Raw genomic sequence first — 25782 nt, forward strand, 5'->3', positions numbered from 1 at the left:
TAGAGCACTTTTTAAATCTTTGGATGTGCCTTACATTCAAGAATCTTTTGATAAATATGAGAAGATCATTCCTTTTTCGGGGTAAGTGAGTTTGGTCTTTGTTCCTTTCATATAATAATAATTTTTTTAATGGTTTGCCCAAAACTCAAATTCTCGAAGAAAGTGCAAGATTGCTTTCACTAATTTCCTGAGTTATTAAAGGTTCCGTAAGGGTTTTTTTTTTTTTCATTATTTGTATATGTATTATAGTTTAGTTTAATTTAGTTATATTAAACGTTCCGTTGTAAAGCAACACTAGGGCTATTTTGGGACGGACCTTGTAATTTTGAACCGCGCTCAGATGACGAGGACGACACCTGAGCTGGCACCCACCTCTCCACTTCACACTACACCAGCGGGAGGACGTTTGGCATGACGGATTTAAGGTGCAACAGACCCTCTTACACGACGGTTCATCGGTTGAATAGGGTCTCGAACCTGAAACCTTACAACTCACAAGCCGAGACCTTACCAACAGGCCACCGCGGCCTGCTATATGTATTATAGAGAAAGTAGAGTAATGATCAAAAAATTCAAACTCGAGATATTGACGAAACACAATGTTTTAAACTTCCCTGAGATTGAAAACCCCATTTCTGAAAAACGTCCATCTGTCTCTCTGTAACGAAGAAAACTCAAAAGCGATTTGAGCTAGATGGTTGAACTTTGGTATATGGTCTTTACATCAAATTTGCAGATTTCTATCTAATTTTATGTAAAATCTGTGCAGAGAAATCCGTCTATCCGAATATAAGTTAGAAAAATAACTATAAAACGAAAAGAGCTAGATAGATTAGATTTGGCACCCAGTTTTAACATCTACAATGTAAACCTCTGTCACATTTTGAGCCAAATCCTACTACGAAATGACTGTCTGTCGGTCTGTACTTTCAGAAATAACTAAGCGCGATAGTTCAAAAACGCAATGACTTAACTGTATCAAATTTAGTATGAGAATTTGTAACTACAAATGCAATTTTGTGTCAAGTTTTGATTTCATTAGGTCGAGAAAAACATGTATAAAACACAAATTTCATTTTCGAATAATATTAACAGCACGCCAAGCATTAATCGCCAAATATCACATGAAAGATTCAGTAAAAATACTAAATTCACGCCAAAAATATTTCATAATTATTGTACGCCAGTATTTTGTAAGTCGTTCTCTGCCATTACAAATTTATTAAAGAGTATTCGAGAAAGTTTTGGGGAAACTACGTTGCTGGTTATTTATTTATTGTAAATAGTTATGATAAAAAGATTACTATGAGTGATTTTAGACAGCTTTTTTCAGTTATTTCTTTCAAAACACTTGAAAATGGTTGCTGTCTCTCGGTGAAATTATGCTACACAAAAGCGACAAATATGACTGGGATCACTAAAAACTTCTCGAAAAATTTGCGATTATTTATGTAATTTCCTTGTAGAATTTTTTTTTTTTTTTGGGGGGGGGAGGGTTATGTCTAACTAGTAGTTTTATTATTGCCCTTTCAATAAGCAACAGAGTAAAACAAGAGAGAAGTGAGGGGCTGAGAAGCAATCTTTCACGACCTAATTTTGATTGTTTCTAATATCAACACTTTATGTTGCTACACATTGTTTGTGAATGGATTCTAAAACCCTCCGCGCTTTTGCGCATGCGTTAGGATGGGTTTAATTCTACAAAATAGGAGTGAGATGTTTACATTTAATAGTAAAGCAAATTCCGGAAATGTGCACATACTGTCTGTCCACGACAAGAATACTGCTAGACATTCGTCTATGTTTACGGCGGGCGCAACGGCAACGGCAACGTCGTGATGTTTCGGAGTTCCGCGATGTGACAAAGTGGTCACGAGCACCTCCACATCATAATTTGGAATAGATACTTTAATTTGTTAGTTTAGGGAAAGTTAAATTTAATTGAACTAGTTTAGACGAGCGCAGTAAAGCTCTAACGTCATGAAATTTGGTAATTAATTTAATTTATACATATTTTTCAATATTTGATCTAATTTAATTAATTAAAATAATAAAAAGATTATTTATGGGGTAAATAGATAATTTTAATGGATTTACGTTGCACGTGCCTTTTTTCAATGGGGGACTGATCATAACTGGGCTGAATAAAAATTACAGAAAATTTTCACGCGTGTAGCACATCGTAGCTATCTAGGGCCTAAACAGTAATAATTTTGAGAATTTTAAGCCACCAAATTGGCAACAGAGTTACGATGTCCTCAGCTTTTTTACGGCTGGGAAATTAATGTAAACATTATCAATTGCAGCTCTAGGTCTTTTCCTAGAGCTGGGTAAAGCAGGATCGTATGCAGGTAGGTTTAGTAACTCGTTGCGAATCTGGGGTAATTTTTCAAAGAACTTAATTGACGTTCTTTTAATAAATTCCGAAACAGGTTCAATTTGGAGGTCGTTATGTATTATTTTTCCTCTGACGTACCAGGGTGCGTTAACTATTTTCCTCAGTTGTCTGTTTTGAAAGACTTGCAACCTCTTGATGTTAGTGGCTGATGTCGCCCCCCATATTTGGGAGCCGTACATCAATATTGGTCTTAAAATGGCTTTGTAGAGCAGAAGCTTGAGCCTAATCGATAGCTGGCTCCATGGAGCAATTAAGCTGTTGAGTTTACAACTCATTTTGGTAGCTTTGGAGAGGGCTGCTTTAATATGACTATTAAAGCTTAATTTTGCGTCTAAAACTAACCCTAAGTATTTGTATTCATTTACAAAGGGGACGGGTTGGCCGAATATTTGGATTGGGGCTAGGTCAGGCATATTCACTTTTTTAGTAAATAGGAGGCACGCGCATTTACTTGGGTTGACTTTTATTTTCCAGCCGATGAGCCAGCACTGCAAAATGGTCATGTACTGTTGAATGTTTGCTATGACTATGTTTGGATCTCTATGCTGTGTAAGAATGGCGGTATCGTCTGCAAAAATTGCTAAGTGACAATTGCTAGCTCTAGGTAGATCGTTAACGTAAATGTTAAAAAGAGTTGGAGAGAGTAAACTTCCTTGCGCACAACCGCTTCGGATTGGTCTGGGGGAAGAAATTACATCATTAACTCGTACCCGAAAATTACGAGAAAGTAGGTACGAGCGTAAAATTTTGACAAATTGCGCCGAAAATCCAAGTCGCATGCACTTGAATAAGAGCCCTTCGTGCCAAATTTTATCAAAGGCCTTGGCTACGTCCAGAAAAAGTGCACCTGTGGTTTGGGACTTCACAAAGCCACTGTGAATCAATTCTGTAACACGAATTAGCTGGTGATTCGTCGACAGGTTTTTACGAAATCCGAATTGCTCGGAAATTAAAATATTATTGTCGCTGAGAAATTGATTCAGGCGTTTGAGAAGCACAGATTCGTACACTTTGCTCAAGCTACTGAGTAGCGAGATGGGACGGAAATTTTGAGGTAAAGTCAAATCAGAGTTTGGTTTTGGAATAGGGACAACCACAGCTGTTTTCCAGCAATCGGGGAAATAACAAAGTTCCATTAATTTATTTATTAAAAAAGTTAAATATAAAATAAATCTAAAAGGGAGGTTTTTAATCATGCGATTTGTAATTAAATCCAATCCTGGCGATTTATTCGGCTTGAGGTTATTCATGAATTCCATGATTTCCGTGGGCCGAACGGGGTGAAGGTCGTTTACGTGTTGTTGCGATAAGAAACTCTCCAGCTGATCTGTGACGAATTGAGTCAGTGGGGGGTTCGCCAGCCACGCGTCCGCGTGGGGGGCGAACTGGTCCTGGAGGCTATCTGCCAAAGTTTCCGCCTTCTCAATGGGAGCAAGTGCGAGTTCCCCCGTCCCCCCTCTTAGGGGGGGGATCGGGGAGAATGGTTTTCTAAGGAAGGAAGAGCGACGCCAGAGGCCGCGTGTGTCAAGGTCTTCTAATTGACTCGCTCGCAGTTGCTCGAAGTGACCTACTTTTAACCCTTTGATCTCATCCTGGATTCTGCAAAGTTCCGTTCTCACTTGAGGATCGCGAGAACGTTGCCAAATTCTTCGCAGGTAATTTCGCAGTTTAATTTTGGTTTGGATTTCGAAAGGAAGCTTTTCTGGAGGTTTGTTAAATTTTGGTTTTGAGGCTTCTGCGAGCGCCTCCGTGAGAATTTTTCCTAGACTTCCAACTGCAAATTCAGCGTCATCATTGCTCTCAATTTTGAGGGGGGGAAGGGGTTTTGAATTTAAAATATGCCGAAAGTTCTCCCAGTTGGTGGAGAATTGTGCTGGTGAATTTAGAGAAAAGGTTCCAGTATTAAAAGTCAAAACTACTGGAAGATGATCTGATTCTAAGCAATTTAGCACTCTAATTTGAGAGTGGAAAGGAATTCGCTTTAATATTGCGAAATCTATGACGGAATCATTAGAGCTAACTTGATTAATGTGGGTTGGAGAGTGGGGCGCCAAAACATTGATTCCGTCCTGCGTTGCAAGATAATTATACAACTGCATACCATATCTAGTTGATTTATAGTTGTTCCAAGCGATATGACCTGCGTTCATATCGCCCGCAATGATGACGTTAGGGCCTAAATTTAAAAGTTTTTTCAAATCCTCCAGAGGAAATCTGTACGAACTCCCAGATCGTACATATGCTGACACAATTTTGAGAGGGGGGAGATTTCCTAACTTAACCTCAATAATTGTCGCGTCCATCCTCTCTAAAACGGGAGTGGGGATGACGTGATGTTCAATTATTGATTTCACATAAATACAGGTGCCTCCGTATATGCGCTGACGATTTTTACTATCTCCGGATCTATTTGTTTTATAAATCCGGTAATTAGCGATTAGGGGTGTGCACTCCGGTGGGAGTTGGGTCTCTTGTACCAACAACACATCAAGATTTTGCTCTAGAACAAAGTCTCTAACTTCAGCGATCTTGTTACGCAAGCTATTTGCGTTCCAAGTGCAGACCTTAAGATTATGCAAGTTTACTGAGTTGTAACGATTGAATTTTATTTTTGGGGACCGCAACTAAGTTTGACGTACTCTTGGAAGAGAAAATACGCCATATCAGCACCGTGGGATGCAGCACGAATTGCTGGTAATGCCTTTCTAAAGGCTTCGAGTAGAAGAGGTGGTTCACACCATTCTTCTCTCATTACAGTAGCTAGGCCAGAAAAGATGTCGGTAAAAATTTTGGATTTATTTGCATCCGCTGGGACCGACTGTTTTTGAATAGGCTCTACGACAACTGGGGAAGCGGGTTCTCGCTCCACTGATACATCTAAAGAGGGAAAATCTTCTTGGTTTGTTAATATATTTGAGAACGACACTTTTTCATCGACTTTTCTGTAATTTTTTAGAGGTCGATGCGTCCTGGGGGGATCCCAGATGGATCGATTGGTAGGGTGGTTTTTAAGGAAATTACTGGTGGCGGGATTTCGTCCACCTGATTTAGGGAATCGTGGACACTGGCGCCAGTTCGCCGCATGGTCACCTGCACAGTTAGCACATTTTAGTTTATCCTCAAAGGCTAAAGGACAATCTTTAGCTCTATGAGGTCCTGCACATTTAACGCATTTCACAGGAAGCTTGCATGCTTCGGAACTGTGAAAAAATCCCTGACACCGCCAGCATTGAGAGGGCCCCTTTCTACCTCTGTAACGCTCCACTGAAATTTTGGTGCCAAACATTTCAGTCAGAGTGTACACCGTTTCTGACAGAGGGCCGTTTGCGATTTGCGCATAAAACAACGGCATCGGAGATTTAGTTTGAAATTTTGACAGTTGAGTAATACTGACAACTGTAAAGCCTTCTCTTTCTAAATCCTCTTTAATTTCCTCAATAGGTGTGCAGGAGGGAAGACCTCGAATAACGACCTTTATGGGCCTGTCAGTTCTTAACATGAAGGTCTTAAACTCAGCACCCTGAGCTTCGAGAAGTCTAGAGAGGCGTCGGTGCTCCTCATCTGTATCTACTGTTAATTTTAAAAACTTGCTACTCATGCTGGACTTTAATGAAGGGGCCTCTAATCTACAGATATTAAGCATGACTTTAAAGTCTGCTTTAGGAGTAACGAAGAAGGGCGGGACTCTTCTCCGTTTTGGTTGTGCAGGTGCCTGCTCAGCATCGACCTCGTCTAATGCAACCTCTTCGATGCCTTCTGGTTGTTTATTAATTTTTATTTCACAATTTTCATTTAATTTTAAGTTCTTCACTTTCCTGACGAGGTGGGCTGCAGGAGCAATGAATCCATCCTCGTCAGCGGTTCTCTTTTTGTTAACTTTAAGTTCCTTTTGATTAATTTTTACAAGGTCTATTTTCCTTTTTGGGGTTTGATTTATATTTAATTTTTTATCATTGGCTATTTCTTTATCCACTTTAGTTTTATTTTCAGAGGTTGCATTAGCCTCTCTGAATTTTTCGCAGATCTTGTTTACCTCCTTAATACTAGGAGGGAGCTTAAAGAGGGGGATTCCTAATTTTAACAACAAGGTATTTAAAATGCCACTCACCCTGGCAACTTCAGCCCGCATTTGCTTGGACTCCTCTGAGTCTTCCTTATGGCATCTTAGGGCCTGCGCCCAGCTTCCCATAGTATTTCTTGTGGTTATTGCTTGTATAATATCCACATGATGGGTGAAGATGAACTCTTCTGAGATCTGCACCGATGAGGGTGAGACTGGCCTTGGGGGTTTCTCCATGGCTGGCGGTAGACTTTTCTCTTTCTTTTCCTGTGGATCCGCATCGCTCTTCTCTTCATGGATCTCCATTTCCTCCTCAGAGGAAGAGCATGATGAGCCGGATTGCTCCGTTCCGCTTTGGCCCTGACAAGGGCTAGTCCGGGAATCCGCTCCTCTCCTCCTTCGTCTTCTGTCTTTACTCGGCTTAACACCCGTAAGCAGCTCCTGCTCCGCCGATGACGGAGCAGCTTCCACACACGTCCTATCCATTCGGATACCAAGTCGAGTTCCTACGGCGGGCGCTATAGAAACAGGTTGCGGTAGGGATGATCCATTTTCAATGGGTGGAATCGGAAAGAAGTCTGGGGGGGTATTCTTTTTCTTGGCGTCAATGCGAAGCGATAACAGAAAATCTATTTCTCATTCGTCTTCTCGCTTTAATCGCAGTTGCACGTATCTTTATATTCGCTTAACTTATTTCTTTTATATTTTATTAATCTTTTCTTTGGTTAATATTAACTGCATTTTATTATTTAATATTTTTTTTGTCTCGTAAATTTTGACATCCTTTAAAATGCCTTTTCGATTTAAGAAAGGAGAGACTTTAAAATCACAAGCACGTAAAATTGTGCATAATGTTGCAGAGTTCTGCTCCGAAGAAGCTGCAGCAAAATCTTTGAAGGTTCCTCTTCCACAAGCCATGAAAAGAGCTGCTCAGGCGACTGGAGTGTTGGAAGGCACTATTAGGAAAATTAAAAATGAAGTTTCGACACTGGACAAAACGGAAGTTTTGAGTACTCCTGGAAAGCACCGTAAAAGGCCTATTGACCGAAATTGTGAAATTGACGACTTCGACAAATGTGTTATTCGTCAAACAGTTCAAGATTTTTACGTCCAGCAAAAGAAAGTGCCTTCTTTAAGAAAATTACTTCCCGTATTGAGAGAGAAGTTGAATTTTCATTGGAATAAGGAATCATTGAGGAAAGTTTTGCATTCAATGAATTTTCGCTGGAAAAAATGCGCGAATAAAAGAAAATTTCTCATCGAAAGACCTGATATTGTGTTTTGGAGAAACAACTACTTGCGAAAAATGAGGCAGTACAGAAAAAGTAAATGCCAGATAGTTTTCATTGATGAAACGTGGGTCGACAGTAATCTAACATTTAGAAAATGCTGGCAAAGTGATACAATTTCAGGAGCCGAAATAAATGTAAATTCCAAAAATCGATTGATCATTGTGCATGCTGGCTCGTCCACGGGATTTATTCCTGGCGCTCAATTAATTTACAAAGCGTCAACTAAAACTGGTGATTATCATGGCCAAATGAATTATGAAAATTTTGAGAAATGGGTGTTGGAAAAACTCATTCCAAATTTGCGCCCAAAAAGTGTCGTGTGCATGGACAATGCTCCATATCACACAAAAGTTGCAAATCCGACACCTACCAAATACAGTACGAAGAAAGAAATGACCGATTGGCTGATTAATAACGGAATAGAATGCGATATGAAAATGAGGAAAGCGGAACTGTATTCGCTAATTGATAGGAATCGTCCTAAAGAAATCATATATAAAATTGACAGCATAATAAAAGAAAATGGACATTATGTCTTGCGACTTCCCCCCTACCATTGCGATTTAAATGCGATTGAATACGTTTGGTCTTCAGTCAAAAGACTCATCAAAGAGAGAAATATAACAGGAGACTTAAGTTTAGAAAACTTACAGAATCTGTTGTGCGATGCTTTGGGCGGAGTGTCTTCCAAGGAATGGGAGGCTCATTGCCGTCATGTGGAAAAACTTGAAAATTCTTATTGGGAAAAAGATGGAATTTTAGAGGAAGTAGTAGACGAACTGGTAGTTCAAATTGGAAGTACTGAATCGGATTCCGATTCAGAAGAAACGGAATCATGTGACAGTGATTCAGAATTTTTTTAAGAAACTACACAACTGTCACTCGATCTCTGCTAGTTTTGTCATTTTAAAATAATATAGTTTTGCATTCTTTTAATCATAATTAATATATTTTATAAATAAAAAGTGAGTTTTAAAATTGCTTTTTTATTTCTTTTCGATTATTCAATTATAGATTATAGCAGAATGGAATTGTATTTAGTCTAATACATTTTGTTTCTGATACATTGTTATTATTTTCTATTTTTTTCATTAATGTGTTCTTGATTTCTACCATTCATGTTTGTGTTAATAATCAAAAGTTTCAGTTTAACATAGTTTTGATTGTCCTTATTTTTTAAGGTCTGTTTTATTTATTTATTTTGCAGATTTTACTAAATTTAAAGCATGAAATTTAGTTAGTTAATTGCTGATTAATTAATTTTTATAATTGTTATGATAATACTTTAAATTGTAGAAAGTGAAACGAAGAAAGAAACAATAGATTCTAATATTTATCAGGAAATAATAGAATATTTTAGCATGAAGTTACTATGGGCTAAATTAAGATAAAACCTTGGAAATTAATTAAATTGAAATTAGAGTTTAAAATATCATTATATATATACTTTTATAGCTTTTTCTGGATCAAAAACTTTTATTTAATGTTATAAACTGAAATTTAATAAAATAATTATCGTAAATTAGAATTTAACTTTTTAGCATAAATAAGATCGCCTTTTGAATTGATCGATATATGGAACTGGAAAATATAGAAATCCATTTCAGATTATATTTATAAAAAAAATGCACAGTTCAAACTTTTAAAGCAAATTATACTCAGCTGTTTGTATAAGTAAAATTAATTGATCATTCATTTTGAATTTTTTATTTGAAAAGTGTATTGAAAATTTATTAAAAAAAAGTTCTTGCAGGAAACTTTGAATTCCATTATTTTTTAAACAAGTATATTTCACAATTCAGTATTTTATTTTCATCGAAATTATTGAGTAATTTCCTTAAATCTACAGGTATAATTAATTTAGTTATCTACTATCACAATCATTGTCAAGATAAAAAAAAACGAGGGGGGGGAAACCTCGTTGTTTTAACCTTTGCTCTTAGTGTTAAATAATAATTATGAGAAATTGTGTTTATAGTTTAAAAAAAAAAGAATTACTTTGAAATTCAAAATAGTGATTCTATTATGCTATATGAAAATATTTAGAGATTAAAACGATTTAATTTCTTTTCTGGAATTGAATGAGTATATGCAATTATTAAGAAGTAATTCTATTAAATTTTTATCGCTAAATATTATTCAACTATATAATGGTATGAAAAAATATTATATTATAGGTAGCGCATTACTTTTTTTTCAATAAAATAAAGAAAAATAGTCATTTATTGAGACTTGTTGTCTCGCCTCTCTGTAGTTTCAATAGCTTTCCTTCTTAACTAGGATTCCAAGAATCTAAAAATTGTATGCACGTTAATGTGAGTTAGAAGGATTAAAGTATTTAACGAGATTCCTTTCTACTCAGGTGCACTGATTGTGATAGTAAAACGGTAGCAGATATGTATTCTCAAACGGTATTGATAGGCTTTGAATAGAAATGTGAAGAACATTAGGAGTGAAGAATTTTCAACCCCGAAATGATAAAATGCATGCAGGAATTTGGATCCTTTATTGCTTCGAGGATACATTGAAAGGAAAAGCTCATTTATCACTCTTATTTGAATTGACAGCTCGTGAGAAAATTTTTTCTTTGAAATAATTGTATTTCTTTTTCAAGCCGGGGGAAATGAATAAATGGTAATCTGGAATACAAAAACAAACTTTTACCGCGTTTTTCGTAGAATAATGTAAAGCGATATTGGGCTTATTTAGTTGGGTTCCTTTAAATCTGGGACATCTGGCACGTGCATGAATGAACACTTGAATTATCTTCAAATTCAGAATACTTTTACATATAAACTTTGCGAAATTAATTATGCTGTAAAAAGCTTGTGCATATTGAAAATAAGTTACAAATCACAGTTTGATTTTTAAAAATCTGAAAATTGATAGTGTGGTAATCGTTAATTTTGTGTTTCGGGAAATAGTATATACATCAGAAAAATAAATATAAATTTGGAAAGGTTTCAAACCTATTTAACAATGAGCATTTTACTTTAAAACAAAATAAAAGCACTTTTATAAAATTTATGAAATAAGTACGATTAATTATGTTAAATTACGATTAATTATGTTAAATTAGATTACCTCGCGTTTGCTGCGGAGAATTTGATATTAATAACTTATATAAATTTAGAGCAAATGAAATGAAGACGATTAATGTTTTGTCATGCATGATTTTACTTCTTAATTTTTTTTTTCTTCTTGTGTAGTCGTTAGACATACAAATATTTATTCAGTTTTTCTATTTGATTTGTTTTGTTCTTTGTATACATATGACAGGAATGCCGGATATTTTCAATATTCCGAGTATGCAAATGATTTTCAGCTGAGTGAATTATTTTTTTAAATTTGTTTTCAAGAATTAAATGCAATAATACCAAATATCGCCACTTTGGCGCTAAACGTGCCAATGTAAGAAACTTGAATGAATTTCTACCTCTGCGAAATGAACTCTTCCTACAGTAACCTGTTTCTATAACGCCCGCCGTAGCAGTATTCTTGTCGTGGACAGACAGTATCTTCCACGTCTTCCTCCCAACCCCCATTGGTGCAATAGAAGCGTAGAAAATAAACGAACTACGATACTTTACTGTTTATGGTAGAATTATGGTTTGATGGCAGAATCTACGTACATTTGCCTTCTAGTTTGCCAAAAAGATTTTCACATTCTTTAGTATTTGGTTCATGTTCACACTTTTTTTTTCAAGTTGAATAAGTTCGTTTTTCTCCACATACATCCAGTATAATGACATGGAACTTTGCGAGTCCTTAAACTTCGGGGTTTACTGTGAAGTCAATTTTTAAAAATTCGAATGTAAATGGATTAATGCAACAAATTCTTTCATTTGAATTCCACCAATACAATATGCAAAATATACTTTGTATATTAATATCATTGTTTCCTTTTTTTTTTTTTTTTTTTTTTTTTTTTTTTTTTTTTTTAGATTAAGGCTGTCACATACCGCCCGAACGATGAATCGAAGAAGATATCATTTACTACTACAAATATTATTTATTCATTTTGTATCTAAAGGGCTTTGTGATCGCAAAGCGGCGTCTGAAGTCTTACGTTCCATATGGAGGTCCATTCCAGATGCTTTCATCAGTTCTGAAGAAATCAAGAACATTTGCGGAAATGGTTTCAGCTCAAAGAAAATCGATGACATCTGCAATTTTTATAGCAAAGCCATTGGAGAAATCATCACGGAACAAAGATCACTTCAACACTATTGCAGAGTAACGATAAGAAAGATTTTGCACGAAAATAATGTATGGATGCCAGACGGTATTCACAAAACTAAGCTTCCAGGTGTAATTCAATCTTATTTAAATCTTGATGTATAATTTTTCTGTTAAAAATCATCTGAAATGCATTAAAAAACTTCATTTTTTGCATTTTTGCTTCATTTTCTTTTTAATAATTTCCTTTTTTTTTAAATTTTTATTAGATTTAAGTACAAAATTGTGTGTGTGTGTGTGTGTGTGTGTGTGTGTGTGTGTGTGTGTGTGTGTGTGTGTGTGTGTGTGTGTGTGTGTGTGTGTGTGTGTGTGTGTGTGTGTGTGTGTGTGAGTGTGTGTGTGTGTGTGTGTGTGAGTGTGTGTTTGTGCGTGTGTGTGTGAGTGTGTGTGTGTGAGTGTGTGTGTGTGCGTGTGTGTAGGGTCTCTACGTGATAGACTGTTTAATATACAGTTACCAAATTTAGCATATGTATGCTTTGGAGGTTAGAAATGCGCACCTCGGAGCAATTTTCTAAAATTTCAATCATCGAAAATTAAGTGAATCTTCTACGTTTTTCTACGATAATTTTCAAAACTATTATCGCATAAAAATAATTTTTATATCAAGTTAAAGTTTAAAACATTATCTTTTTAATGATACCAATATTTTAACCTATATATTAAATTTTTTTTCAAGGAATTTTTAAAAAAAATATTTTAACCATATTTTTCTACAATTTATTCTGCACAAAATAAAAATAAAATTTAACCTACACAAGCAAATGCATTGAAAAAAAAAATTGCACTTTATCAACTGCTTCCATCACATTGATAAAAGCTTAAATATAAAAACTAATTTAACGGTTACTGGAAATTAAATGTTTAATAACCTAATTAGTTATTAACTATTGTTGTAATTGTTAAATCTCTAATCTCTTCTAAGATTCAGAAGAAACCGATTTCAGATAAATCACCTCGGTTAAGACATCTTTTAAAATAGAGAAAATGGTAGCAGATAAGGTAGGCCAAATTTATTCCTGTTCGTTTTTTTTTTTTTTTTTTTTCCCTAATATGTTTTAGAAACTTGAACACAATATGTGAACCTTTTTGATATCCCCTTATAAGCTTATATCCAGCTAATTTATTGAACCGGTACTAGCATTAACTTCCTACTGTTCCTTTCAATTGAGATCTTAGCTGAAAGCAAGTGTACAGTCATTGTATGACTTTTCCGTACCAGTCATAAAACTGTCAATCAATGGTCATTTAAAATATGTGGTGTTACTGATATGAATTAGTTCTTTAAGGATAGGCGGCATTTTAAATGTTATAGCGGATGGATTGTTTTTCTATGAATTTATACAAAAATGTATGAAGAAAATCAAGGTCAAATGATTTTTCACGTAAATAATATACCTACATTAAAACAATAATTCCTACATTTTAATCATGACTTATATTTTAGATAGATATTTGAACAATCAATTCATTACATTACTGAAATGCAGAGAATTCACTAAATTTTAACCTAAAAATTAATGGTATTTTATAAAGATGACTTAAAAAAATTGTTTCTAAAGCTGGAAGTGCAGTTAATTGAGATTAAAAGTGTCGAAATGATTTATAAGGAGGGAGTAATTGCTAAATGGACAATCTTGAAACGCCATAAATAATTAGAAAAGGTCCCAAGTGTGTATGTGAAGTTTTCAGGAAATAGTATGTTAAATCACCTTTAAAACGTAAATTTGCAAAATAGCAGTGATAACGTAAAATAAATTGTTTTTGCTTCTCTTTATAGATATAATTTCATTGGTGTTTTCTTTTTTTTTTTTAAATATTCTGATAGAGATAAATTATTCAATGTTTATGTAACTTATCATTTTGTGTATGAATACAGCACGTACTAATGATTCAAAGTGTTGCTTTGCCTTGCAAATATTGTCGTCAAATTTATCACTGTATTTTAAAAAAAAGAAGGGCAAGTTTTATAATTTTAAGGTAAAAGTATTTTTCTCATGTTTAAGCATTATAATGAATAGCTTATAAGCCAGTTAACAGCTACGCTACCCGAGCAATTACTTTTGTATCATGGTCATGTTACTGGACTGCGAACCACAAGGTCCCAGATTCTATCCTCACGCATCACAATCTTCCACAGCATCATACTTTAATTCAAATATTAATGCATTTTCTCGCCAAATATTCTTGCCAACAGCTAATATGTTTAGCAAAGTTCGAATAATCTCTTCCTGCCCTTGTTTTCAATGAGCTACGGTTAATCCATTGGACATTTATGAACCATTCTAAAATTTCAGGCAGTCAAAAATTCCAATACCTCCCTACTCTTCGCTTCAATCTCCTGAGTATCAGCTATATCACTTTTTGACGATTCTACTAGGCTAAGGAGTGAGACACGAAAGGATGAGCCATTTTTGGAATTCTTCGTCATTTATTGAACTTGATTACCACCCAATTCCTTCATTTTTCGTTTAGTTTTTTTCCACATGTATGCGAGTGTCGCGCCGTTTGTGATCATCCTGTTTTATTTTTACACAAAGTTGTGTATTGATTGCCTATGTGGTTTGTTCAAATGACAAAAATGATTTCAGGAGGGGCACAAAGAATATTTTATATAATATCATTAAACGAGAAAGAGATTATCTAACGTTGTTCATTTCAAAATGTTATAAAAAAGTTCACTAACAAGTTTTAAAAAAAAGTGTTTTAATCTAAAAATTTTTTATTGTTTTGTAAAAAATGTGAGTTATTAGATTTTAAGAACAAAAATCTTTCTTTTATTCATCATAATTTCATGTTTAGGCCCCTTACAGTAAATAAAAAAAATTTCTAAAATATTTTATTGTGTATTAGAATCTTTTGTCGACACTATTATGAGTTATCTGCAATTTCCTTGCATTCTGTAAGTTCGCGAATAATCCGAGTTCACTCACCGTATTGTTAAATGCAAACATTTCCTTTGTTTTTCATCTTTCCTCTCAACCATATTTCGACTAAATAAATACGTCCTGATACATGCGAAAAAGCGAGGAGAGTTTTCAAATCTATAAAAAAAAAAAAAAGTATACATTTATTTTACAGATCAACTGCTCGACATCCATTCCCTCTTAACTACCACTTTGGATCTTTGATATGAATCTGACGAAATGGGTGCAAAGATTTTGCTAGCATCTTAAAACCATAATATACGAGTACATTATTAACATTATTAACTTAATTATTATCTGACTCAAATTAATCTCTCCTTTCTTGAGACCGTGGTGACCTGGTGGCCAGCTCTCATCCTCAGGACCAAAGGGTTCCAGGTTCGAGACCCAATTCGATCGGAGAACCGGCGTGTAAGAGGGTTTGGTGCACGTTAACCCCTTACCTGCCAAGAATAACTTGCGAGATTCAATCCCCACTGCCACGTATATATCCAATTCCTATATATACATATATAATTGCGAGACGTATATATACGCCAGGGGCAGTTAAGACATTGACTTAGGGCGACGTATATATACGCCCGAGCAAGCAACTGGTTAAATCCGTCAGAGCCAAACGTCCTCCTGTTGGTATGGTGTTAAAGTTTGCAGCTCAGATGTCGTCCTCGTCATTTGACCGCGGTTCATAATTACGAGGTCCATTTCCAATAGCCCTTTAAAAACGGGACGTTAATATAACTAAACTGAAATAATTAAATTAAGCCTAAATTGGAAAGAAGATTAAATGCAGTTTCCTCCGATCTCTTTTTATAAATATTCCATTCACTTTCAATTTTACGTGTATAGATTTCTGTAACTGAATTTATTAATTTCTTTTCATTCCCGCCTCCTTTCTTTTTTAAATATCTCAATTATTGTCCATTTCTTGCATATGGCTTTTAACAGATTTCGCCTCAAGTAAAAACAATTACTAGAGTATAGTTATTCCAGTGTGAAATAACAATACATATAAATATACAAATAGGTTATATATAATGAATACTAAATATAAAGATAATATTGAATGTTAAAAAAATAAATTGAAATAAAAATTGGTTGCGAAGGGTTTGAAATGCATACTGAATTAGGTACATTTTTACTTGGAAAAAAATTATGAAAATTTAAAGTAGATACGAGCAGATATTTTATGTCCTCAGAATCGTTTTTTTTTTAACTCGAATGCATGGCGTCTGTTTGATTTTGGGCTTCAGATGGCGAGGACGACATCTGAGCTGGCACCCCCACTCCAAACTTCCAAACCACACCAGCGGGAGGACGTTTGGCCCCATTAAAGTTCGTTGAGAAATAGTTGAAAACTTTAGATTCCTTTGCTTGTATTTTTATTTTTTATCATAATAATTATTTAATTAACAAAAGATTAATTTCTAATGTAAAAGATTAATTTCTAATGTTTGATTTGAATTATATCTCTCAACCAACGGACTCATTCTTACTTTATTATATTTCAGTATTTAGAATCGAATTATCATTTTCATCTTAATAACTCACTGAATATTATATTTATTTATTTGATAGTTATAATATAAGTAATTTGGTAGAAATAATGTTATTTCGGTTATATTTATATAAGATAATTGCGGATATAGATTTTGTAAATTCATCTTCTTATTTCAAAATATAATTATTAAACAAGATTAATTAAAGTAATCAAATAGATAATTAAAATAAAACAATAGAACGATTAAAATACTTCATAAAAATAATTATTACGAATCAAAATATGCAAAATTAATTTAAAACACTAAAGAGGGGCCGACATTTACACATTCATATATGCGATTCTAGTTTAGTTTAGTTTAGTTATATTAACGACCAATTTTAAAGCAACACCAGGGCTATTTCGGGACGGACCTCTTGATTTTGAACCGCGGTCAGATGACGAGGATCATCCCTCAGCTGGCAATAACTCTCTCCAAACTTCCACACAACACCAGTGGGAGAACACGACATGTCAAAGGGTATTTTGTTCCCTTTTTCGGAATCGCAGAGCATTTCGGTTCACTTCAACTGACTTTTGGCTGGTAGTGCGAGTGTCAATTTTCTGTCTTTCAGGCAAAACCGTTTAGATTTCATTATAAAGTTAATTGAAAACAAAACTGTAATTGCTGCCGGAAGTGTAACCAATTTACCATAATATCAGATGGGTCAATGATAGCAATGTAGTTATCAGAAGATTCCTTTTGTTGTTGTTTCTGTTCAAATATTTTCATGTTCTCTTGTGTATAATGAAGCCATAAAATAACTTGTCCTGTTTGGCGGCATTTGGCGGTATCTGCAGCTAAAACGAATGACCGAAATAAAACTACATTTCATATGCAGACTGTAGAAAGCATGGGCAAATGAATTCAGCAGAAAAAGAATTAGAACCAAAAGTCGCAGATAGGTGAAATATTGGCGCTGTGAGAGTACAGTTATGAATGAATTCATGAAATTCACAGAAAAAAATCTTTTATTCATCAACATTAGGGTCCCATGGACGCCGTGACACATTTTCAATATTCTGACCTTCCCTGTGTACAACGTATTGATTACGGTCCACTGCTGCATCAGTTTGGATGTTCATAACTTCATAACAGTCCGTCTTCTGCTCTATTTCAGGGCATACAGGTTTGCATGCACGGCATTAAACTGTCTAATGTAGAACATTTTTACCAGTAAAGCATGCTGATATAAGGAAGAGCCCATATTAACACACATCAACAATCAATCACACACAGTCAAGAACGAGCTGCTATAGTTCGTCAACGGATTCTGAGACGACCGCTTTTCGATGACTCCATCTCATTACTGGGTGAAACGCGGAACGATGAGTGCATTTCCGGTATTCCCTTTGACCTTGGATTTTCCCTATTAGATATATATACTAGTAAATGTAAACCTCTCCTCCTTTCATCTTTCCTTTCACCTTTCATTGACGAATTAAACCCATCCTAACGCATGCGCTGAAGTGCGGAGGGTTCTGCAATCCGTTGCTGAACTATAACAGGTCGTCTTCCCCTTTTGCAAGGAATTAATGTATGACTCTACTGCCATGCACGCATTAGGAATTTTATATAATCTATCTCAAAATGCAACTTCCTTCTTTCGACGTGACAGTAGCACCAATATTTCCTCTATCGGCATCTTTTAGTACTATTTTTTTCCTGCGGAATTCATCTTTCCATGCCTCCCTCAGTCTCTGTATGAAATTTAATTACATTTCGTTCATTCGTTTCAGCTGTAGAAGCTTCTAAACAGGGAAAGTTATTTTATGGCCACCCAGTATTTAAAAAGTAACATTTATAGAGACTTTTTCAATCATTCAAATCTCTTACTATGGAACTCTTGTTACTAATCTATAGCCTTCCGTTGTATTTCCTAACTCCACGATTCCAAAACGGGATTTTAAAGAAGCGAATTATAAAGAAAATGAAAAAATAATTAGCCAAAAACAAAAATCATTGGGAATAAATAAATTGAAATTAACCAAATTGTTTTTATCACCGCTCGAATAATTTATTTTTACACAAATATACTATGTCTATAATGATTTAAAGTTTCATTCTTTCCTTAGTTTAATTACCTTTCTTTTCTGAAACTGCAGAATTCTTTTTTGGAACTGTTTGCATAGTTTTGTTATTAGGTAATGATGACTTTTTTGGAACTGTTTGCATAGTTTTGTTATTAGGTAATGATGACAGCATTTGAATTGAAATCTTTCTCGAAAGTTACATCAAACCAATGAGAGAATGCGTGTTCTCACTGGTTACGTTTAGTTTACTTTCAGTGATATTAACGTCACGTTTTAAAGCAATGCTAGGGCTGCTTTGAGACGGTTGTTACAGTTTTGAACCGCAGTCAGATGTCACCTGGACTGGCATCCCCCTCTCCAAGTTTCCACACCACATCAGCTTGAGGGCCTTTGGTCTGACACTGTTTGCACGACGGCTCTTCGGTGCAGTCGAGTCTCGAACCTGAGACCCTATGGTTCCGAGGCTTGACCACCAGGCATCCGCGGCACCAATAAATTATACGAACAGTCAGCCTAAATGAAAAAAGGATCATTGCTAAAATCACATTTGAAAATCAAAATTCTACCCCAGTGTTCGGTCAGCTGAAAAGTGACAATTTTTTTTTTTTTTAATTTATTTCATATATTTTGGATATTATTGTCTAAAATATTTCAAAATTTGCTACGAAATATTTCATTTCATATAATTGAAAATTACAACAAAATATCGCTACATTTCTTATACTTTGTGCAAACAAGATCTCGCTCATTCGCGGAAATTTTATTATATAATATATTGTACTTTTAGACAATATGTTGCCTCGTAAATTAAATGAAGTGTGATTGTCAAATTTAAATTACTAGAGCAGGAGAAAATTACCAGGGGAGAGTAAGGGCACGCAACATTTCGCAAGATGTAGTGTTAAGTGCAAAAAGCGGGGATATGAGTATTTAATATTGATAACGAAATTAAAACGATAACGAAAACAAAATGTTCACCATGATATATATATATTGCATTTTCGTAGGTTTTTAATGTTATTTCCAGTTTTGGTTTGCATTTTAAATGGGAATACTTTCTCAGTTAGCAAAAGAGCTGAAACCGTATATGCATTTTGTACCACTTTCAGCTGACCGTTTCGACCGTTTAAAACCCAAATCTTTCAAAGAATTAAAAATGCCGCCACATCAAAAAGCAAATATACATACCAAATTTCATGAATTTGTTATAGCTGTTTGCAATTATTGTGTTTGCATGCATGAAAAAGTGTACACCAATAAACCAAATTCCGTCAAACCTCTAGACGGAATTTGTACCAAATGTGAAACAGGTATTCATTTTAGATGCTAAACCAGTACACCAATTGTCATTTATCTGGATCTCTTTTTCTAGTAATTGTATTCACTTGTAATCGAACATTCAAATTTCTTTCGAATGGATTTTATTCAAAATTTGATAATAAATCAAAAATTTGGTTTCAAATCCATATACATTAATCACCCCTTCTCCCAATGTCGCAACTACAATCTGGTTGAATCTAAGCTAATACTTCAGAACATTTTTGAAGTAAAAATACTTGTGCTTTCCCTCCAAAGTGTTTATTGTGCCATTTACAGAGAAATATTACCATTAAAATATTTGAATATCTTTTCATGCATGTATGCTCAGATGAGATTTTAAAATACAAACTTTCTGAATTTTATGCCTCATAAAAAAGGTTAAATGGTTTTCAATACTGCATTAAACAGCAAGGAAACATTTCTCTACTCGTCCATCAGCAAAATTAATCTTAGTAAATCTTCATTTGATTTTTATATTTATAAATCAATTTCGTATGACTGACATTAAAATAAAATCAATTTAAATTCCACACCAAGCCTCCACACCAAAGAAGTATGGGGGGGGGGGGATGTTTGGCCCCGACGAATTTAACACACAGCAGGTCCGTTTACACGACGGTTTTTCGGTGGTATCGGGTCTCGAACCTGAAACCAGGCTGTTCCGAAGCCGAAACCTTACCACCAGGCCACCGCGACAGTATACAGCGAGAGTATATACTTATTCGATATTGTAAAATTTCTTAAGTAATTTTTAAACACAAACTATTGCGTCTTGCTAGATATTATTAGAATGATAATATTTCATACCCACATGAAAATATTAGGAAAATTCATATATAGCGCTTATGAGCTTCTTTTTAATATTAAAGCCGCCTGACAAGTCATGATACTATGTGTTTTATAAATATACATATATCTGTGTGTGTGTGTTTGTGTGTGTGTGTGTGTGTGTATAAGTATACGACACAAGAGCAGAAGAAACTGAAATTCTTCCCTTCAGTGGTTTTACTATGAGATTTTGATAAGGATTTCTTTGCCACTTCTCTACTTAGGAAAAGAAATCTTCGGTATCTCTAAAAGAATGTTGTAAGCATTAGGGATTTTTATCTCTTCACTGGAAGCATGAGTAAATGCTGAGGTCCGCAGTTTTATAGAGCAAGTGTAGAATTAATTAAACCAAAAAAAAAAAAATAGGAATTGGGCCAGGATATACGGGAACATTTTAGAATGAAGTTAATATTGGCTAAATGAAGATAAAAGTTAAGAATTTAATTATGATCTAAATTAGACTTTAATATTTCATTACATATATATCCATTTTCTATGCCTTATCTAAAAAAAGAATTTTAAAAAACCTTTTCATTTTTTGTTTCCATGAAGAGGAGAATTCCTAATATAAGATTTCATAAAAAAAAAAAGCTTTTTGAACTGAAAATTCGATTTTTTTAATGCTGTTCAAAAATGTTTGGCATAATCTACAAAAAATCCAAGTATAGTTCACACAAGAGTCTTTCTGACAGTTATAATCTAAGGAAATATGACAGAAAAGTTTGCTACTTCGAAACTACTTTGGTTGAATCTATAATAAAAATAATTTTTATAGTTAATTTAAAGAATTCAGAAAAAATAATGGATTAAATTTCAAATACATATAGGTACAACATACATATGGGGATAGGTACAACAAGAATTTAAGATCCAATAAAAATTTCAAAAGCAAGCACTTAAAAAAATGGAAGTAGTTGCTAAATGTGAAGATTTTGTTTGGCCTTCTGATCTGACCTTGAGAATATTGGTGAAGTTTGAGTGATTGTCCACTTCCCTTTCCTTGCTTTTATTTGAGCTCCGAATCCCCCTGAGCAATGAAGAGGGGAGACGCAGGTGTCTGAGTACCCAAATAATAGGATATATGCTATTTCCTTCTAGAATTATAGCTTCTGCATGTGATCAACATTCTTTCCCCTATTCTTCTGAAATACCTAAAATTTCTTGAAGTGACCGTAACTGATAAAAGATCTCTGTAATATCAAGAATCTTATTTTACTACACGTGTTCATGCAAGATGGTTGTTAATAATGTATCTTCTGCAAAGTTCAGCCTATAATACTATTCTTCATGATGTCGATAATTATCTAATAGGTTTACTGATTGTAACGAAGATTCTTTAATTATTATTCAGTAATAAGTCTGACTTGAGGAAGTTAGTGCATAGATACATCTGAAGCACCCAAAACTGCAAATTCTATACTTTTTGTCTTGTTTAAAGGATATCTAAAGGATTTGGTCTGCTTAAAGAATCTATGAAGGATTTGTTGCATATAAGAAAAGTTTATTTCGCAGTGCCTTTTATTGAATTTTCATTTTTGCAACCATTTAAGTTCTGAACTAATATTAATAACAAAAATTCTCTCAAATATCTTATACTATAACGTATTATCTTATATTATCGTATATTATATTATATTCTCTTAAATATCTTATATTCATCTTATATTATCTAATGAAAACCAAGATTCGTTAATAATTATTTAAATAATTATAATAATTATTTAAATCTGCCCTATAGTATGGCAAGTGCAAAATTATTCCATTAAAGTTCTCTTTCTCCCACATATAATTAAAATATTATTTCTTTATATATAATTTGATCATAAAAAATAAAGAAAATAATTATTCTAATTCCATGATGTTAGAGCTTTATGTGCTAGTCTAAATTAGAACAATTAAATTTTATCTTTTCCTTAAGTTTACAAATTATAATTGTTATTCCAAATTATGATGTGGATGCGTTCGTCACCATTTTGTCACACTGTGGAACTCCGAAACATCACGACATTGTCGTTGTCTTCTATCATTAAAGCCACAAAAATTCAAATATGTAATATTTTTGTCTTAAATAAATTTTATTATTTAATCAAATATTGGATTAAACTGTTTTTATTTATCGTTTTTCATGCACATCTGAGTTCTACATTTAATCTTTCCTCTAATGAAATAGTTACTTTCATTTTATTGAAACATTTTTATTTGTTCAGATAATTCTTTCTATATTAGTCCTAACCTTATCCATTCACAATTATGAAAAAATAATCGTTCCTAATATTATTTGCTTTCAAAATTTTTATGCGGGGACATTTTAATCATATTCTACTATATGAAAAAATTAATCATTGGGAAATAATGGATCGAATTTTGAAAGCGAAATAAATATTAATTAAATGTATAGGTCTACAAAGAAAATAGTTATTGAAAATTGTTATTTCTGATAACTGATTTTATAATTATTTTCAAATAAATAAATATTTATTTATTTAAATTTTTTATTTTATAATTATTTTTTATTATTTTCATATTATTTTCAATTTTCAGTACTGATTCAAAAAATGAGATGTATTTTTTGCCCTCACTTAATGCTTTTTCCCCCATTAAAAACAGTACACTTCATAGAGAAAAATCTCAAATTAAAATATTTGGACATTTTTATTTGTTTCTCTCCCTTAATCAATATTTTATATTTATATTCTTGCTATGCCATGTTTTAAATGATGTATGAGTTGAACGATGCAAACTTTTACAATCGCATTTTCTGTTTTATTCAAAAAAAATATATATATAATGCTTTCTGAAGCATGCGTACAATCGCGGAAGGTTCGAGAATCTGAATGAACGGTGAAATGTTAAGGCCTTTATGCTAATGTCTAATGCTAATGCTAATGTCTTTATGCCTCTAAATATTAGAAGCATAAATAGATGTCCTAAAATTGCTGATTATATGAATATCCTTGTAAATTTTAACAATATTAGTTCAAAGTTTTTGCACAGTTAATATCAGCATTCACAATAATAGGTCATAAATAACAGTAGATAATGGATGATTTTTTTGTGTGTGTGTGTAGTGCGTATTTAAAGTATAGAGTAACTATTTCTACTCTATGAAGTATAGAATTGATAACAAACCAGAATTTAAGGTGTACGTACACACTTGAAGATTTTTTTTTTAATTTTAACTTTAAAAATCCAGTTTTTTTACAGAAGGTTATTAATATATGTTTAAACTCATTTCAGTGGGGAAAAAACCATATTACACTAATTATTAATTAATTAAATAATATTTAATGAGATAATTAGCCTATTTTTTGAAACATGATATCTTAAATTCTAATTTGTATAGACACACAATTCTAGTTGGAAATGATGCCTAATATTAGTCTTCATGTTGTCTGCCTCAAACAAGTTATAAACATGCATAGTTTTTTTAAACAATTTTTCATCAACGATGAATAGAAAAAGCGAGATTTTTTCTGTTATTTTTACTTTTAAACATCTATTAAAAATTTATTTCTATAAATATAACTTTGATTGAGGCAATATTTCATACAGATCCGCTATTTCATACAGATTATTTTGATATATAAATAACTATATTTGGTTAATTTCTTGTTGAGTTATGATTGTTTGAATGAAGCAACATAGTGGTAAAAAATCATCCTTCATAAAAGGAGTTTTGAAAACACCGTAACTAGAGATTTTAATGAAAGCACCTCAAGAAAAATAATTATAACTCGAGAAATATTTCTAAAATTAACAACATCTTGGTATCGTTTGAAAGCTAAAGGATCAGAGAACATTATTAAGCAATAAAAAAAAATATTCGATATTTTGAACGATTTTCAAAGTTTCAAGTGTGTACATACACCTTAACATAAATCAATGAGAACTCTGTTGAGCAAGTGGACCAAGTATATTCGTAATCTTACGTAATGGCAGCAACTCTGAATTATTTTAGTTAAAACTGTTTCCATGACATTTCATCATAAAACATATTTAATAATTTCTCTGGCTTTAAAATCTTTTTAACAAAAAAAAAAAAAAAATAGCTCAGTCATTATGCACCCAATTCTTTTTTATGAGATTCAAAAGTGATTAGAGGAAAACAAAACAAAAGTCTTTGGTCTCTTACATTGAACCATCCTTCCAATATATCAAACGTGCTGGCATTTCAGCTTAAAGAAAATTATATGAGTGTTTTTTGCATTTCCTTCAAATAAATATGTATTCGTTAACATAAAAATCATAAAAGTATTTTCTTAAGATTGTTTTCTTGATTTTTGAAATTATGGAGCTTTTTTCCTCCTATTTTTTATTTCTCGTCAAAAAATTATTCAGAATTCTGCATTCTATTTTTTTTTTTTTTCTTCACCAATATTTCCCCACCTGTCATTATTTTCCACTTCCCTGAGGAAAATAGTAAAACAATTTAAAAATATTTTTACTTTCACGTGTACATAGTAATGAGAAAGTAATCGTCAAAAAATTCGAACTCCAGAATTTGATAAATCTCCACACTTTAAACCACCATGAATTCAAGAAATACATTTTTAGAAAATATCTATCGGCCTCACTTTCTGTGACAAAAATAACTCAAAAACATTTCGAGCTATACGGGTGAAATCTGGTATAAGGTCTTTATGCTAAATTTGTAGATTTTTTTTTTCTCAAATTTTGAACGAAATTCGTTCAGATGAAATCTGTCCCGTTATTCGAATATAATTTACCATGGTAACTACAAAACAAAGAGAGCAAGATGGATAGGACTCAGTGCACAGATTTAACATCTTTAATATAGGCGCCTACCAAAATTTAAGCGAAATCCAAAGACAAACGACTGTCTGTCGGTCTGTACTTTCAGAAATATGTAAATGCAATAACTCAAAAACGTAGTGACAAATATATGAAATTTGGTGTGCGGCTTCAAATGCAGTTTTATTTCACATTTTTGTTTTAGTCGATTGGAAAATACAGGTCTGAAATCCGAATTCGATTTTTTGGGATACTTTTGACCTCATGCCAAGAATTAATCGCCTAAAGACACGCTAAGGGGGACATGATGGATTTAGTAATTATGTTAAATTCACGGCAAAGGTTAATATTTCGCATATATTGGATGTGATGGGGCGTTTTGTACACCAATGTTGTGC

The 25782-nt window shown here is 33.4% G+C and overlaps 1 protein-coding gene across 1 annotated transcript; it reads left to right on the forward strand.

Moving 5' to 3' along the window:
- The first annotated feature begins 7374 nt into the window (after window positions 1-7374).
- On the forward strand, window positions 7375-8613 carry LOC129987483 (uncharacterized). The gene has a single exon (XM_056095460.1). It carries the CDS (start codon window positions 7375-7377, stop codon window positions 8611-8613), a length of 1239 nt encoding a protein of 412 aa, XP_055951435.1.
- The last annotated feature ends 17169 nt before the right edge of the window (window positions 8614-25782 follow it).

This window comes from Argiope bruennichi, chromosome 10 (genome assembly GCF_947563725.1).
Source record: "Argiope bruennichi chromosome 10, qqArgBrue1.1, whole genome shotgun sequence".
Lineage (NCBI taxonomy): Eukaryota > Metazoa > Arthropoda > Arachnida > Araneae > Araneidae > Argiope > Argiope bruennichi.